Source organism: Misgurnus anguillicaudatus, chromosome 25, assembly GCF_027580225.2.
Source record: "Misgurnus anguillicaudatus chromosome 25, ASM2758022v2, whole genome shotgun sequence".
In the NCBI taxonomy this organism is placed as follows: Eukaryota; Metazoa; Chordata; class Actinopteri; order Cypriniformes; family Cobitidae; genus Misgurnus; species Misgurnus anguillicaudatus.
This window is the reverse complement of record NC_073361.2, coordinates 29,250,890-29,268,899: the sequence shown is the minus strand read 5'-3', so window position 1 is coordinate 29,268,899 and position 18,010 is coordinate 29,250,890. Positions and strand designations below refer to the sequence as shown.

The 18,010-nt window shown below is 36.6% G+C and overlaps 2 protein-coding genes and 1 long non-coding RNA gene across 4 annotated transcripts in view; 2 read left to right on the top strand and 1 right to left on the bottom strand.

Annotated features, from left to right (window-relative positions):
• LOC141362160 (uncharacterized) overlaps nt 1-1,107 on the top strand; it is a 77,406-nt gene extending 76,299 nt beyond the window's left edge. Inside the window, exon 5 of the long non-coding RNA XR_012368164.1 lies at nt 345-1,107. This is a non-coding gene — a long non-coding RNA (uncharacterized lncRNA). The remainder of the gene's footprint in view (nt 1-344) is intronic.
• A 3,719-nt stretch (nt 1,108-4,826) lies between these two features.
• snai2 (snail family zinc finger 2) lies at nt 4,827-7,056 on the bottom strand. Its single transcript, XM_055182067.2, has 3 exons — nt 6,835-7,056; nt 5,979-6,485; nt 4,827-5,766 (listed from the first exon to the last, which is right to left on the bottom strand). Exons 1-3 carry the CDS (start codon nt 6,911-6,913, stop codon nt 5,585-5,587), a joined length of 768 nt encoding a protein of 255 aa, XP_055038042.1. The 5' UTR covers nt 6,914-7,056; the 3' UTR covers nt 4,827-5,584.
• A 4,303-nt stretch (nt 7,057-11,359) lies between these two features.
• sntg1 (syntrophin, gamma 1) overlaps nt 11,360-18,010 on the top strand; it is a 78,961-nt gene continuing 72,310 nt past the window's right edge. For both annotated transcript variants that reach the window (XM_055182063.2, XM_055182062.2), the window contains exon 1: nt 11,360-11,874. The gene's annotated coding sequence lies outside the window, so the exon portion shown is untranslated. The remainder of the gene's footprint in view (nt 11,875-18,010) is intronic.

Below are 18,010 nucleotides of genomic sequence, written 5' to 3'. Positions count from 1 at the left end.
TGGACTAAATTAAAAGAAATTGCTCAGATGCAAAAACTGCTAGTCGGCACCTCCATCAAAATTTGGATAATCATATTAACTGAATGCTATCGGCACATATTATCAAATATTATCAAATATTTTCGCGTTAAATCTGCTTAATCCCGCCCTCATGGCATTGCAAAATACTGTTTTGTTGGCAGAATCCATTGAGAGTCTTATATAAAATGAAAACATGTCACTTAGAGGGTTTTGCATCTGAGCTCCTTGTTTCTTGTAACATACAGTATCTTTGGTCTTGTTAACACACAAACATCATTTCGGGAAATTACAACAAGGGGAATAATTTCCATCTGTTTCTTTAGGTCAGGGTCACTGCATGACACACTAAGCAGAACAAACAGGCCTTCAACCAGCTTTCTAATTCAACATGTCGCGTTAACAGGAGATGATGCATTGCTGTGAAAACAGCGAGCGAAAGAGAGAGAGAGAGAGAGAGAGAGAGAGAGAGAGAGAGAGAGAGAGAGAGACCAAGAACAAGAATAATGTACTTTCATTGTAACCTTGGTGTGTCCTCAAGCCATGGGAGTCTTGTGATGGAGGGAGACCTGACGTGACACATCAAGAGTTCAGTATGATAATAAAGCACAGTGTTATGAGTTTGCCATTTTGATTGACTTTTCCTGCAGATTGCATTAGAAACTCTCAAATGCTTAAAAGAGACAATACCATCAAAAAGCACATATTTTAAGTATAACATAAGAAGCGTTAGGTAACAGGCACAAAGAATCACTGAATGTACTGAATCTCCAAAAAAAACATGAGATAATTGAACACCTGTATGGCGTCATGGGGGTCTCGGGGGCTTTAGGTCTCTGATTCACATTGAACACCTGGCATAGTTTTTCCGTGAGTCAGATTATAAGAAGATAAAGCCCAAGAGCACCGAAGAGACCAGATCTGAAGTGGTGACATCAGACCTCTACCTGCAGTCTTCAAGATGAACACATCTACCTGTGAGTCTTTATGTTTCAAGAATCTTCGGTATTTTAGCCACGAAATTGCTTAGGGTATAACATTAGTGTGTAGTGATGTGGATTAGTAGTAGTACTACATTTTGAATGAGTGACAAAGAACAGGCCCACGTATAATCCAAGCGTTTTGTTATTTACCAGGTGCTACAAAGAAAAACATATTTAAATAACAACAAAGTAAGCATATACTTACAATACAAAGTATTTACCAACATTAGAATAGGGTAGAAAGGCATGGACAATAACACGGCAAAGAAATAAACATGAAAGTTCGTACCTCACTAACAAACAAAAAAGTTTGGAAAATAAAAATCATTGGCATCAACAACATCCTAAGCACACTGCGACTGGTGTGTCTCCAGATTCAACACATACGTCACTTGACAAGCTTACCTATGTTTGTTTTCCCATGTTGCCAATAAACAAAACTGCCAAACAGTATAAACAATTAACACAACAAAAGTTACACAATGTTAGTTTATAGCAATATTCAAAACAGCCAGAGAGAAAAGAGGAGGGCATCTGTGGTTTTGAAATAGCAGGATGGGTCTATTGGAATGGTGCCATCGCCACTTGAGATTGACCAACTTCAGCCAATGGCAAACTTCTGAGAGAGAGAGAGAGAGAGAGAGAGAGAGAGAGAGAACACAAATTGAAACAAAAGTAATAAACATGAAACACAAGGACTGAGTAAACTGTTAATCAACACAGCTAGCGAGAAAAGATGAGGGCATCTGGGGTCTATAAAAAGTACAAAATAACAGAATTGGTCTAAAGAAGCGGTGACATCAGTGGGACACTTGAGATTGATGCCACCCTCAGCCAATGCCAAACTTTTGAGAGAGAGAAAATTGACAATTGAATCTGAGAGAGAGAGAGAAAGAGAGAGAGAGAAAGAGAGAGAAAGAGAGAGAGAGAGTCCAGTTAAACGGGACTCAAAATCACTCAATACAGTATTATGTACTGTATTTAATTGCAACAGCCTATACAATGTAATTTAAAATGAAGCCAGATTAATAGATTCATATTCTTGGTTTTAAATGAATCACTGGTTCCTGAAACCTAAAATCAACTTTTAATGACATACAGTAAATGTCCCATTTTAAAGAGCACCAATTATCCGATTCACATTTTACATTTCCTTTGGTGTGTAAGTGTGTATTAGTACATGTTAACAATATGCAAAAGGTACAAACCCCAAAGTAAACGATGACGCAAGTTATTGTCTCCAATGTAAATCTCTACAACAAACACACAGATTGTAGGCCACAGTTTACTTCCTGGGATTGGTGATGTAGTAAACACCAATATTATCCTAATTTTTCCCGCTTCAGACTCACAGCCTGTAAGTTAACTCCTGTTAGCAAGCGAATCTTTCAAACATGGTAAGGAGCCTCACATTTCCTGCTGACGTCAGAGGTATTGAGACCAATCACAACATACAGCTGGCCAATCAAGGACAGTTTTGTACAAAACCCATGCGTTTCAGGAAGAAATAGAAATCTGGAGCTACAAAAATGTACGGTGAAAAATAAAGTGTTTTTTTACCAAAAACCACGCAAACACATTGTATTATACCAAATACACAAAATAACGTGTTTTTTTCGCAATGAAATAGGTGCACTTTAAGATGAGATTGTTGTTCAAAGTAAATCTGTACCTTAAAACAATACAGTATGTATGCCAAAAAGATAATAAAACACTTTGCTGTTTTATATTAATAAACATGTACATTGTATGTTTGTACAAAATCATACCATACACACACAATCATATAAATGTCATATACCCTCAAAAACGTAGAAGTTTAAAGGGCACCTATTATGCAAAATCCACTTTTATAAGGTATTTAGCCCATAGATATGTATAAAGGCTAAATGTCTTGCCAATTGAGTGGAACGTCCGCATTTGGCGGCCATCTTACCACAGGCAGCTCGCTCACTCGTAGCATTGAGTTTTAATAGCGCAGGTGCTTTTAAATGACCATAACTTGCTCAATTTTCTACCAATTTTCAAATGGTTTGGTTTGTTATAAACGTCAAAGATGTACACTGAAAAAAATGATTAATTGAATTTAATAAAAAATTTTAAGGTAAGTGGTTGCAATCAATTTATTTAAGCTACATTTAAACAAAAAAGATTAGTAAAATTAAATAAAATATAAAACTTTTGTTTAAATGTAGCTTAAATAAATTGATTGCAACCACTTATCTTAATTTTTTTTTATTAAATTCAATTAATCATTTTTTTCAGTGTACCTATGACACTGCATACTTATACACACACAAAAAAAAAACATGTTAAAGCATTCAGAAATATAGCCACGTTAATAGCGTTTGTAAGAAACCAACCCGTTTGAAAATTGGTAGAAAATTGTGCAAGTTATGGTCATCTAAAAGCACATGCACCATCAAAACTCAATGCCACGAGTGAGCGAGCTGTCTGAGGCAAGATGGCCGCCAGGTGATGACGTTAGAGACTCAGCCGTAACACATCTAGCCTTTACACATATCTATGGTTTGGACATAACTGTGTGTTGGCAGTGTGTAAACACAACCACTTTACAATGAAAAAATCCACCCTCTCCTTTTTTAATCCCGAGTCTCATTAGACATGATGTTTTGATTCTCTTGTTAATGTGACATCACACTAATAAAGGCCCGCCCTCGGCCACTAACTGACAGTCCTGGATTAGAGTTGTACGCTGTTTGCCATATCTCAATAGTGAGATGTTATTTTTTTACCACTGGAACTGTAGAGTTGCCACCCAAGTTTTTACTGTGAAATAATGTTGACCATTAATAGTTTTTTAATGGATTGCGCCTATATTTTTTTATATGGAGTTCATAGCATTTGATTTGGCAGATGACTTATAACGTCCAGGTCTGTGTCATTGTGTCAGAGTAACCACGGTGTACTGTGATTGCTGAGTAATACTCCAGTAATAAACTTTCACATGTGTGAGAGTCGGTCTGGCTTGACTATGTGGCCTCCGAAGCCTTCAAAGAAACTGGCAGCAACGTGAGATCCACATAGTGAGGAGGTGAAACATTTAGGATTTGTTTGGGAACTGAACAGGTTCACAAGGACAGGTTCATGTGGACACTTGTTCCTTTTAAATCCATGTGCAAACATACAAACGCAGAAGCCGGCGGTCTGTTTCAGTAGGCGAGTTCTCTTGAGGACATTGTGGACATTTCATTGCAAGACAGAACAAGAGTTTTATCCCACTGCTTTTGACCGATGAACGTTCATGAATGTTGTTTGTAATTGACGGATAAGCACTGCACTACTGTCAATTAAATATTTTCAAGCTGAAATATTAAAAACCTTTTCAGATTTAATCTTTCTTTCTATAGTAAATGCCAGTGAATGCATGTCTATTCCAACAACTTAAAAGTTTAACACATTTGCTTCCAATGAGCACTTGGTGAAGTTTGACATTACTGTTGTGTATCTGAGTTACTACCTTGTATTCGGATTTAGTGTTCAACTTCTAAAAAATTGCTTTGTAAAAACACTGTATACACCATAGTGAATATGCCACTTTCCCCCAATACCAGTTACAAGACATTTGCATCATAAAAAACTTGAATTGCATTTTGGTGGGCTCCCAAAATGTAAGTTAGCATCTGGTGGAATGAGTTGAACCATATTCTTAACTGTTTAAGGGTTTCTTATTTGCATAACATTGCAAGTGCCGTGCAAATGTCAACATTAGGCTAATTGTTATTCAATGCAAATGTTGAAAGCTTGCTGTACTTGTTAGCACCCTATTAAGGGAACCATGAGTATGCATGACAAAAAAAAACATTTTTATTCAAAAAAGTGTACATTTTATTTTTTGTACAAAATCATACCATCAATTTACACTTTGAAATAGAAAGTACAATCATATCAGTGTCATATACATTCAAAACATTTATATGGCAAAAAAGTTCCTGATGGACACAAAGTATTGCATATCCGAGTGCTGGTTAATTCCTGCTGTTGTTGTGTTATGACCACACAACAGTTTAAATACTTTTGCACTTGTTCCCCACTTGTTTAAAAATGGCTTTAGTTATTCATTTGGTCTCATTGGTTCGTCTATGGCTTGAAATATCCGACCTCTCAGAAAAGCATACATAATGAAACACGAGTGACTGTCATACCCTATAAAGAAGTTCAGTCGAGCACAACCACTTAAATTACCGTTGATCCCTCGAACAGTAAATAACTGTAAACAAATGTACAGTACACCAGCTCAACAAAGACAGGAAAAACACTGTTTATATGAAAACCACATGATGGGCGCGTGACACGTTGAATGAATCTAGTTTAAGTCACATGAGAACAAGTTCAGAGAGATCCAGCAAACTGTGCCTATTTCTTATTCGATGGTGGTTCTCCAGGAACCAAACTCATAAGGCAGCTCAGTATAAAAAAAGCTTTGTGCTTGGACTTCTTGTGCATTTCTTAATCGTCAATGTGAAGAGCACTTTGGGGTTGCATTTCATATCCGAGCATGCACAGATCAGGCACTTGGTGAATGTAGGCCCTGTGGTGTGCGCGCGCACGTTCCCGATGTCTCAGTGCGCCATGCAGCATCCAGATTCCTCATGCTTGTGCAGAAGTGACATGCGGGAGAAGGTTTTCGAGCAGTTCTTGCACTGGTATTTTTTCACGTCCGAGTGGGTTTGCAAATGGGCTCGGAGGTTAGATCGGTCTGCGAATGCCCGACTGCAGTGGGGGCACGAGAAGGGCTTCTCACCTGGCGAATAAAAAAGTGATGTCACATTAGTGCATGTGTCAAATGCTTGCATATGCTATTAGTAATGCAATGCACAACATTGGCCAAGGTAGAAAAAGATTAAATAATTGATGTGCTAACTTCTGGTGCATATTAAAGGGTACTACCCCAGTGACTGCTTTCAGTAGATGTGCATTGACCCAAATGACAACCATAAACTATAATTCCCTCACCTGTATGCGTCCTAATGTGTCCTTGAAGCAACCACGGTCTGGAGAAAGCTTTACCGCACATTTTGCAAACGCATGGCAACGTGTGTGTCCTTATGTGCATCTTTAGGGCGCCCAGGCTGACGTATTCCTTCTCGCAGTACTTGCAGCTGAAAGATTTCCTGGTCTGTGCGTCACAGTGCAGTTGCTTATGTTTCACCAGTCCAGAATACGTGCTGTAAGATTTATTACACAAACTGCACTGAAACTTCTCGGCGTCTGAGAGCTTCTGTATCCTCTCATCTTCGTCGCTTCTCGGGCTCTCCGAACCGCTGTGGTCCTTACTGGAGGACGTGTCGGAGAGGGAAGAGGGGTATCCGGATATGGGGGAGAGATCGCTGGGCAGGGGGGAGAGGGGAAGGTTGCTGGCGGTCCAGATTGTTATGGGGCTGTATGCCACTGGGCTTAAAACTTCAGGCTGAGGTATAACAGGCACTGGAAGGGCTTTTAGTACGTATGGAGAAATAAACACTGCAATAAAGTGGAAACAGAATCATGTTAGTTAAGTGGAAAAGAGTGCACATGTGTATTTATTTATACTTCAATGAAGTGATATTATAGATAGACCATTACATTATAGAAATAGGAGTTTATTATAGTTATAAAGTACTGTAAGACTGGTAGTCAATAAAGTTTTGTGTTCAGTGTTACTAAAAGAATTGCAACTTTAGTTTTTCAGCAAGTTAAGATTTTTAACAAGCATTTTTTATTTATTTAATGTCCAAGTATCAGAAATATAATCAACGGACCAAACCAAAAGTTATTTTTTACTAATCTAGACATACTTAAACTTATTTTAACTTTTCAAACAAAATCTTACCTGTTGGACTCTCCAGCTCACTGTAGTTTGGTTTCTTAGCTGCATTAAAATGCTTCTTAACCAAGAAGGATCGAGGCATCCTGAAATATTTAGTAAAGTTCAATTTTCAGATAAAACACTCCAATCTTTTCGTTTTCCTTGTCAACTCTATAATCCTTATTGCAAGGTCCAGCAGGGCTTCATCTTCTGCTCTCAAACTCTCAGCACCTCTCTGCAAGAAACAAGTAAATACTTCCAATCAGGTGCAAAGGGAGGGGCTTGGATTTGTCGTTTACATATTCAAAACGCCTCGTCGAATCAAAATGGAGGCGTGGTTTTTAGAGGGCGTGGCTGACGTGGCCGAAGACAGGTGCTCTGGTTGTGTTGTGTATGGTGGTACAAAAATGTTCAGACTTGTCACAGATGGTAAAAACACATAGATTGTTGGAATGCCTGTGTGTAATGTATGGCGTAGGGTTTTTGAAAAATGATAACAAGGAAGAGGTCATACAGTGCATAAAGATATTTTATACATCATAATATTTTTACGTATTTTTTTGTCAGCCTGGAAATTCACTTTTTGTTACCCACCAGTAATTTTTACATATTTCTCTTTACATATTTCCATTCAAAATGTTAAAATAGGCTTTCAGACATCTTTAGAGTTCATTTGATGTAGTTAAATATTTGTTTTAAAGAAACTTAAGAGTTTGCAGATTTACTGAAACGCAAACAGTTTAGTTGTTGCTGTAGTAGTGATTCGTTAGCGCCCTCTGGTGTTCATTTCACAACCACTAGCTAATGCATCCTTGTTAGTGCTCCATTGATTTGTGCATATTGTAGTCTTGTGTAATAATAAACAAAAATGAAAACTAGTATGCATTGTATGAATGAATAATTTAAATGCACAAAATATAAAGTTTTCAAGCAGAAAAAGTGTAATCAAATGATAAGCATGTGTTTTGTATATATATATATATATTTTTTTTTTTGCTACTATAGTCAATGTTATATAAAATCATCTGATAAGTATGTAGTGGTCAAAATTTAATGTAAAAAATTATAAAAATTAAAAGTAGACATTAATGTTGTGCTGTTTAAGGTCTTTTACATCTTTCCTTCGGAATAAAACAGCCACTTCTTGGTCTTAAATATATTTACAAACAACTTTGGTCTACAATTATATTTACAAATAATTTTTATTCCCCAAAGTTATTTGGGTATTAAACCCACAATAAAATGTATAAATTTAATTGCATTAGAAATAAAATAACAAAGTGGCTACATATATTATGATTTATATTAAATTTATATTATACAAAAACAACAAATGCAATTGTGGCATGGTGGCCTTATGACTTTTGCACAGTACTGTAAGTAAATAAATAAATAAATATAAATAAATAAATATAAATAAATAAATAAATAAATAAATAAATAAATAAATAAATAAATAAATAAATAAATAAATGTTTTATATATGCATATGTTTTATATTTATTTATGTATTTATTTATTTATTTATATTTACATTAATTTATTTGCTCATTTATTTATTTACAGTATTGTGCAAAAGTCATAAAGCCACCATGCCACAATTGCATTTGTTGTTTTTGGATAATATAAATTTGAGTCTCAGTCTTTTTAATAGAATACATCCAGAAAAGAAATGTGTATATAGTAAACTGTATAAAAATGTAAACTGGTGTCTCAAATTTTTAGGATAAACTCCCCTTCCACTTGAGCAATAGCAATAAACTGCAGGATCTCTTAAACCTAAATAAAATTAAATCCTAATTTCTAATTTTAAAGAAATTAGTCTTTTTACTTAATTCTGCTCAAAAACGCATAAGATGTGTTTACTGTCAAGAGAGGTCACACTAAACACCGATGATGCCTAAAGAAGACATTTAGTCCAATTTTTTTTTTTTACATATTTCCTATTTGTATCTTAATAAAAGAGATTGAAAAATAAAACTTAGCAAGCATAATGTGTATGAATGCTTAGTATGTTGACTGGTACATTTATTGTTTAGTAGTCTATCAAAGCCAAATGTTTTGCTTAAAAATTTCTCTCTTTAAATAAATGCCATTTGAATCTAACTTTGTTGCATTTAATGTCATTCAGACATTTGTGTGCAAAGTTTGCCAAGTGCCCAAATGCATTGGTGCTCTGTGTCCATTGTGTTTTAAAGTCCCTTCATTTTCACTGATAGAGCCAATTCACACCTCTTAATGAGGGTGAGCGTTTAGTACAAAGGATTCTCGTAACGATTCATAAACGGGGAGATTATTAGATGGGCATTCCTGTGAAAACAAAACACAGAGCTAATTAACACTGGCTGGTGGGTCAGAATGACACTGGGTACAATGCGTTACATCTTCATTTGTATCCGCCAAATCTGAATTTCAGTCAAACAAATTACTGTAGACCAGAAGGCACCAGTTAACTTAACTTGATGTATAAAGGACACATTTAAAGATCATTTTCTGAGGTAGCACACCAACACAGGCATGGATAAAATCAATTAGTATAACAGATAGCCATCAAACCATTGTAGTGAATATAAAGGAAACTTGTCTTCAGGACGTCTGGGTAATTAAAACAGGCACACGCTAAGCAGATTTGCGGGAGAAACTTTAATTGTAAGTGAGATTTCTTATCTGGCAAAACTAATTACAGAAATGGAGGTAGTGTCCTACGTTCTGAGTGCCAGAAAAAACCAAGGGCAATCTTGATTCTCCTCTCAATGACATATAACACGTTGGCCCACTTTTGTGTGTAGGCCTACACTCCTTAAAGGGGACATTTCACAAGACTTTTTCATGATGTAAAATAAATACTTGGTGTCCCCAGAGTACATATATGACGTTTTAGCTCAAAATTCTATATAGATAATTTATAATAACATGCCAAATTGCCACTTTGTAGGTGTAAGCAAAAATGCGTCGTTATGAGGTGTGTCACCTTAAATGCAAATGAGCGTATGAAAGCTAAGACCACCATAAGCTGGTGAGCTGGTTTTAGCTGGTCTCCCAGCTTAGTTTTAGGTGGTATTGCTGGTGTAGCAAGCTGGTCTAGCTGTATTTTGGTCACTTTTTAAGCTGATCTAGCTGGACTTAGCTGCCCCACCAGCTTGACCAGCTTTGCCAGGCTGGAGGACCAGCTTAGACCACTACTGTCACCTTAAACCAGCTAAAACCAGCTACCAGCTTGAGCTGGACTAGGGATGACAAGTATATTCTCCTTTATAAAAATCATGACTGGACAGCAATGAGACCGTATTATAGAGAGAGGGCATGCTAACTTCATAGGGTACTTAGTGATTTAAAGCATGCATTAGCGTTTGCTTATAATCTCCAATCGCCTAGCTTTAGGAGGTATGCACGAACCTATATTGATAAACTCTGTCAGTTATTTATGTTGGGTGTTACGTATGTTCTCGTTCCTCTGCCTCCTTTACCAAATATAATACCGCATTGATAACCTCGCGCACGATCCCAGCCTTAAAGTGCCACAGTCTCGTGCATCTGTGCACGTTTCCTTCACTCAGTAGGGATTAAACGTTAATGCCCTGCATATACGCGTACTGAGACGAGCTGTATGGTGTCGGTCAATCATGAAGGAATGAAGCGAGAAGGGAGAGAGAGAGACGTTAGAAAGGCGCTTCTGATTTGCATAAGGTGGTCCGATTCCTTTTTTAGAGTCGGCTCGTTCGGACGAGTCATTTCAGACTCGTTCAATTGAGTTGCCGTAGGTGTTCATCAACGGTTTCGCGGCGTTTTGAGTTTGTAAAATAAGACGTTTATTTTGAGTTTAGATTTTAGTGATAATTCAATATTTGGGAACAAAACATAATATTTTAGTATTAGAACTCAATTTCTGAGGTAAATAGGGCGACTTTCTTGTATTAAAGAATGACATTCAACACAAAATAAGTTGACTTGACATTTCCAGTGAGACAAATGAACCGGAAGTTATGTCATCGGTGATTTTTTTTTAGCTCCTGATTCTTTTATTTATGTGACTACCAGAAGACATACAAAAGATGACTAAAAGATGAAAAATACTAGTTATTTTGACGACAACTGACGTAATTTACACGTTGAAATGGAACTTGACTGAAACATATGGTGTCAGCCCTGCTGAAAAAAAAAACACACTACAGAAAATTCGAATGGTTTTATTGGGAATTTTATTGGTTTTAATATAATATGGCCCAAAAACACACTACAGTGTATTGGTTTTGTTGGTCTCTAATGGTATTGGTTCAATGTATTGGTTCTAATGGAATATGGTTCTAATGGAATATGGCCCAAAACACACTACAGTGTAGTGGTTTTAATGGTAAAAGCTAATGGTTCCTATTGGTATCTTAATGGAAACCATTAGAATTTTCTGTAATGGTTTTATTGTTTTTTTTCAGCAGGGAGGTGACAACATGCTAAAATGTATTTACCATAACACAGTTTTAAGGTTACGTTAGCCTATAGTAGAATGTTTCATATACTGTTAATATTATGGTATTCCTAACATGCAGCCAAAGTTTCACATGTATGTGCTCGCATTTTGTCTAATGCATCATTGTAACCATGACAAGATTACTGTGCGTAAGCATACGTGCCAATAAAAGCGAAACGATTCGAACGAATCACCAGAAAGGACTGATTCAATAGAACGATTCCTTCGCGAATCGGACATCACCACTTGCGCTTTCAGCCGGTCATTATTATTGCTCAGGATGCCTAGCGACAGCAGGAGATATGTAGATGGAAAACGCTGCATGGCTCAGATTGCGGAGGATGCTGGCCAACGAGACGGTAGATGCGTCGCGTCTGTTTTGGGAATATAAACTGAGAACAAGTTCAAAGGAGCCGCTTCGGAGGATTTTGCCGAGCGGTCGCGGATGGAGGCTGCACATTAGTGGTCGTTATGATCTGAAGGCTGAATACTCGTTTCCAAATAGACAGACACTGATGACCAAATCAAGAGGGATGGAAGAATCGTGAACTTGTGAACGAGTGGACCCTATTACAAATTTACCACCTGTTAAATACCAGGTAAGATTTTTAACTAGTACTGCCTATGCACACACTGTAATTTCTATGTAACACAGATGCGTATATTTTAAGTGGCGCAGGGGTTTTAAAGGACCTCCACACTGTTACCAACTAAATCATTCACTACTAAAAAATAAATACAGTTGGGTGGACCAGAGTACATATTGGGCTGACTTACCAACCAATTGACCTACCAACCTAAACTTGAGCGTATTTGATGCTGCATTAAAGATGCTGAACCATGCATCTAGTAAAATAGCTGAACCACGTCCCCTCCAGTCACCAAGATCACCTCCTTCCTATTGCCATCTTTATACTAAACACTAAATTGTCTCTTGGTTGGCACATCTTCAAAAACCAGGCTTTAGTGCATCCAATCTGTCTTCAGTTTAATGTAATTGACTAATAAACACGTTGATGGTATGTAGCTAGTTAACATATGGACATTTTTGTAAATATGTGCCTGCCAGATAAGGCAGATAAGTTAAGCTAATAGCTGCATCTGGTTCCTCCCTACGTTTCCTCCTCATTGAGTTTTTCTTTCCACCCCTGACTTGCTTACTGGCTTTTGGAGCAATATGTTAAATGCATTATACAAAAAAGTGTAAGCCAGTCGTCTTTAATGTTGCAATAAGTTATTTGTGATGATCGATGCATTAGATGATTAAATGCATTCACATTGTTATTCATTATATCAATAACAAGCAAGTGACTCGAGGGAAGAGCCGAATATTTCAAAGTGACCTGGCCAGCATTATAATAATGTTTTGCCAGCGCATTGCACAGGACAGATTGTTCATTACACACACACACACCCCATAGTGCCTAATTAACAGGAAACACTGTATAAATATAGTGTTAATGGTTCACCGTGTTGTGTACATTGTTAAATCAACCTGAATGGGACCTGTGGACAGCTGGTGTATCCTGTGGCTTTTCCAAGATGAAATTAAAGGTAACCTGAGCAGGTTGTTTTATGTTATACTGTTCAGGCTATAGAAAAAGCAATGCTCAGGTGATTATCAGCAATGCGAGGAAAAATACATACGGAATTCAGGAAATTTGTCTTGAGTTATTCTGTCAAGAGAATAAGAAACCAATTTTTTTTTGTTTTTCTCAAAACAAGAGCGACAATGAAAACAATGAAATTTTGTTTTATGCTTTTAAAAATATATCAATTCGTGCATCTTGTGAATGGCATAATGCTTTAAATAATAATACAACTTACTTTAATCAATATTTGATGCTTGGTATTTTATTTAATTGTTATGTGAGGATTACATGTGCCTTACTGACTATTTCTTTCCTGAATCACCATTGGTAGAATAGTTCTCTTGTCCTCATGAATGTACAGCAGTTTTGTTCTGCTTAAGCATCTCCAATGATCCACAAAAAGTAGCCCCATTTCCCCGAAGGCCCCTTACATTTAACGTGGCGAGGTGACAATATCAATCTTTGTTCATGCCCGCAGTGCACAGGCTATCATTTTATCTCATTTTAAATCACAGCGGCGGGCAGCATTCAAGGTTACGCAGCATATCTTGAATGGTGACACACAAGTGCTCTTTTGATCCATTAGGCAGCGGATGTATCAAGCAGACATTTCTCGTCAAACGTGACGACGAGGCAGATGGCGAAGCTTTTGCAACGGCAGCGAGTCCCGAGAAACAAATTAAAAACACTAACAATGAAAATGATGATGGGCGTATAACAGCAAAAGGGTGATAATGGATTGCACCGTGGTTTGATTCCGGAGGTGTCAGGTTTAAATGGGAACTAGTATGGATGCTGTAATTTAACATTTCCGTTAGATATTTCTTTGATGATAGGGTGTGGTAATGAATACTTATTGGGAATCATGCATTGAAATGTTTGACAAAATATCTTTTTTATTACGTCATCAAAGCATGTAAGTTCCTGATATATCCTGAATATGAGGCGACTTCGTGTTGGTATTGTAAAATTCGACAATAGAGCTAAAAATCTGTGAGGGATACATCAAGTGGCTTTATGACAACCGATTTATAATTTTTTCCAGACTGTCATCAAGGAACAATGTGAGTTTTTTTGCCTCCCCGTTTGTCACTTTATTCAAGTGCAGATTGTCATAGACCATATGGTTGGTTTTGAATCTGTAATGCTTTACGTGCATGCAAGGATGGTCAAAGACAAAAATGAAAATGGCTGCAAGCATTTAAAACAATTTTGTAGTGCTGCACAATTAATCGCATCGCAATCGCAATCGCGATGTCAGCCTGTGCGATTATATGACAGCAAAATGTTGCAATTATATTAAATAAATAAATGTGTGGACTTGTTAACACAAACTTTCTAATAACAGTTTGATGATTTTCCTTGCTGTTTAAAAAAGAAAGAAAAACAAACAAAAAAGGCAGTGCACGTGTGGCATGCACGTGTGTGGTGTGCGTCGTCACTTATACCAGAGTGAAGATGGATGCGGAGGAGGTTGACAGTGATCTGGTAGCTAAAAAAACTCTATGTCTGTTGTATGGCGGTATTTTGGATTACTGACACTGAGCAGTTGCTACATCACGTGGCAATAAAACATTTCTAGTTTTACAAATACACATTTTAGCTAAACTGTGTGTGGATTTTCCTTAAAACCCATCAAGTTTACTCATGATACCATTTAGTATAATCGCAGATCGCAATATTAGCATCAAATACCTGCAATGGGAAAGATTACCCAAAATTACAACTTTGTCATGTCAAGCGCACACAATTTTTGCCAGATGATCAGTGATTTTTTATTTATTTATTTATTTAATTTAAAAAATTACATTTTTCATGTTATGCAAGTAAATTGACTACTTTAAAATTGCCAAACAGACCCTAGATCTGGGCATCCTTATTTTTTTCATGGATAGTAAAGCAATTCTGCTAATCCTTAGACGTTATTGGCTTTAATATACGGTAGGGATGCATAATGATTAATTACAAATAATCGATAGCAGAATAAAAGTTTTTGTTTACATCATATATGTGTGTGTGTGTGTGTGTGTGTGTGTGTGTGTGTGTGTGTGTGTGTGTGTGTGTGTGTGTGTGTGTGTGCGTGTGTGTCTATATGATGTAAACAAAAACTTTTATTCTGCTATAGATTAATCACAATATAGATTAATCACAAAGTTTTTGTTTACATCATATATATATTTGTGTGTGTGTGTGTGTGTATAATAACTTTGTATAATAACTTTGTATGGATAAATGCACACACATGCATGTATATATTTAAGAAATGTGTATATACATTTGTATATTTATGTATAAATTATACTATATATAAATACTTAATATATAAATATATATTTTTTCTTAAAATTATACATGCATGTGTGCATATTTATATATACATAATTATTATACATAGTTCACACACATATATGATGTAAAAAAGCTTTTATTTTGCTATAGATTAATCGCAATTAATCGTTATGCATCCCTACTTCAATATGAGTGTTTCAAGAAAACAAACTACCACCCATTGGAATGCCTCAAAATGATGCAGCACCTTTAGAGACGTGATGAGTTTGGGAATGAGGCGTCCTCCATGCATCCACTGTTTTCTTCCATATTAACCTCTGGGTCGTCCGCGAGGGAGCGAGCGTTCATTGCCAGGTGGTGAGAATGTAAAGTAATGGGTCATGAATAATAAACTGTCTTTGTTGTCTTATTCACACTTCTGTGGATGCCTCGGTTCAGTATTGAGCAGCTGAGGGTTAAGCACAGTATTCAGGATTTTTTCTTTAGCAGCGAGCGTCATTGATTTCTTTTAGCTTTTGTGCGATGAAGCAGAAATGTGTGCTACTTATTGTTTGTGGTAATGTGTTCCTGAATTTCTCGATGGCACATGACGTGCACAATTAATGGTGCTCGCAAGTGTGTTCATAAATAAATAGGATATTTATTATTTATTGCACCCTAAAATCACTAAATGGCAAATGCACTAGTCATAGTAGTGATGGTGTTTTGCATTATACATCAAGATGTGCTACAATATAAAAATATTACAGCGTCTTTTAAGTGCTACAGCAATTTTAGAAGCAGCGATGGGGAAAATGTGTGGCTGAATTAGAAATATACGAAGATTTCCATTACATCTCTTGAGCTAGTTGTAACCTTTGTGTTAGCAAAATGTTAGCAGTGCAAAAGGTCATAAGGTCAAACCCACAACTATAAACTGTGTAATGCACATACTGTAATATGAAGCATGCAACTAAATGATTAGATATTAAAGGGGACATATGAAAATCTTTTCCATGTTTAAGTGCTTCTATCAACCTGAAAATGTGAAAAAGATCAACCCAATAACTTAGTTTTAGTTAACCATTCTCTGCAAGCATGTGAAAAAACAGGTCATTGAAATTTGCCTCCCCTTGTGATGTCAGAAGGGGATAATACCGCCCCTTAATCTGCACTATCCAACCACGGCACTGCCATTTAGTACAGAGGTCAACTCATTTGCATTTAAAAGGACACACTCAAAAACGTGGCAATTTTAACATGCTATAATAAATTATCTATATGGTACTCTGGGGGACACCAAAGATTTATTTGACATCTTAAAAGAGTCTCGAGAAATGTCCCATTTAATGTATCACAGTATTTTATTTGATGTAAAATACCACAGTGCATGTCCAAGTCGGACCAGACCTAAAGACGAAATATTTTTTTAAGTGGAGGTATTAAGATGCTAATTTGTTAGTGTTCACTTTTAATGTTTATGTCTGTTTCTACATCTGTGACAAAACTAGGTCCGCACAAATAAATATTTATATTTTCATTATAAATATTTATCTTGATTGTCATCAAAAATGCAAGCTATCTACCGCAGCCCTGTCAACGTGTTTGCAAATACGTGTCACTTAGTCTCATATCAACATGGCTAATTTATTCTGTTTTGATAAGCTGACACAAAAATAATAAACAAACCAAACTTCACAATACTTTGCTTCTTGACGGTGGAAGTAATTACCCAACTTTGCTGCAATAATGAGTCTCATGTGTCCATTAAGTTTTCTTTGGCACCTTCTCGGTTAACTGCCTCGCCAAAACTCATCCATTATCCAGAGAGAGAGAGAGGTCAATGCTCGGGTCTGTAAATGTGCCATTCGTTAATTTACTGGCGTTATTCACGTCATTGTCACTAAATAGATCTAGTTTGGTGTTGTGATGTAGGCCAGCGGGTCTCGCTGGTGTCTTAGCTAATGAGGGCTTAGGAGAGATCCACCCGATGGGCAGGAAAGAGGTTGCTTTTGGCAATAATATGTCAGAGAGGGATAACACAAAAGGATGAAACTTTAATCAACCATAACGTGATGTCCAAAGTCTCAGAGATGACCTTTGCATTTCTAGCTAAGAGCGTCTTAGCAGTGTCACCGTCAAGAAAGCTGCGAAACACTCAGTCAGGCCCGATCAAACCTCTGAGTCAGCCTGACATTTCTGTTATTTTAGTGCAGACAAGATGCTTTCCCCGAATGTCTGTTTTGTAAATGATGGTATCACTGTAAAGCTATGGTATCAGATGGTAATACCATCCTAGAGGAAAATGTTATTGCTTAGCTCAAGAGAGATTCTCAGTTATCTCTCAAGTATCAACTTTGTCTGAGATGCTTCTTGTAAAATGAACAATGTAAAAATGAAAAAAGACACATTATACGGTACTCAGCATTAGTCTTATGCCATTACAAGCTTTGTTGTTTTAGCAAAGTTTTAATGACCATCTGTATTTATTTTATTAGGATACACACAGAACATGTAGGAAATATGTATGCCAAATAAAAAAACACAAAATGGCTTCATGCAAAAGTCAGTATTTAGTGTGATCTCTTTTGGCACTAAACACATCTTGAACTATTTTTAGAAGAATGAAGTCCTAAAGTCAAGATTACAATAGAAATTAGGATTTAATTTCATTTAGGTTTAAGAGATCCTGGAGGTTCCTGCTATTGCTCAAGTGTAAGAGGAGATCATGCAGTACTTGATACTTTATCAGTTTTTTAATATTGCATGTATTTTCTGGTCAGGCCTGGAAGACACTGGAAGATTTTTACATCTTAAACAATTGTAAATCCATATAGGGACATATACAGACATATAGCAGGGCTCAAAATTAACT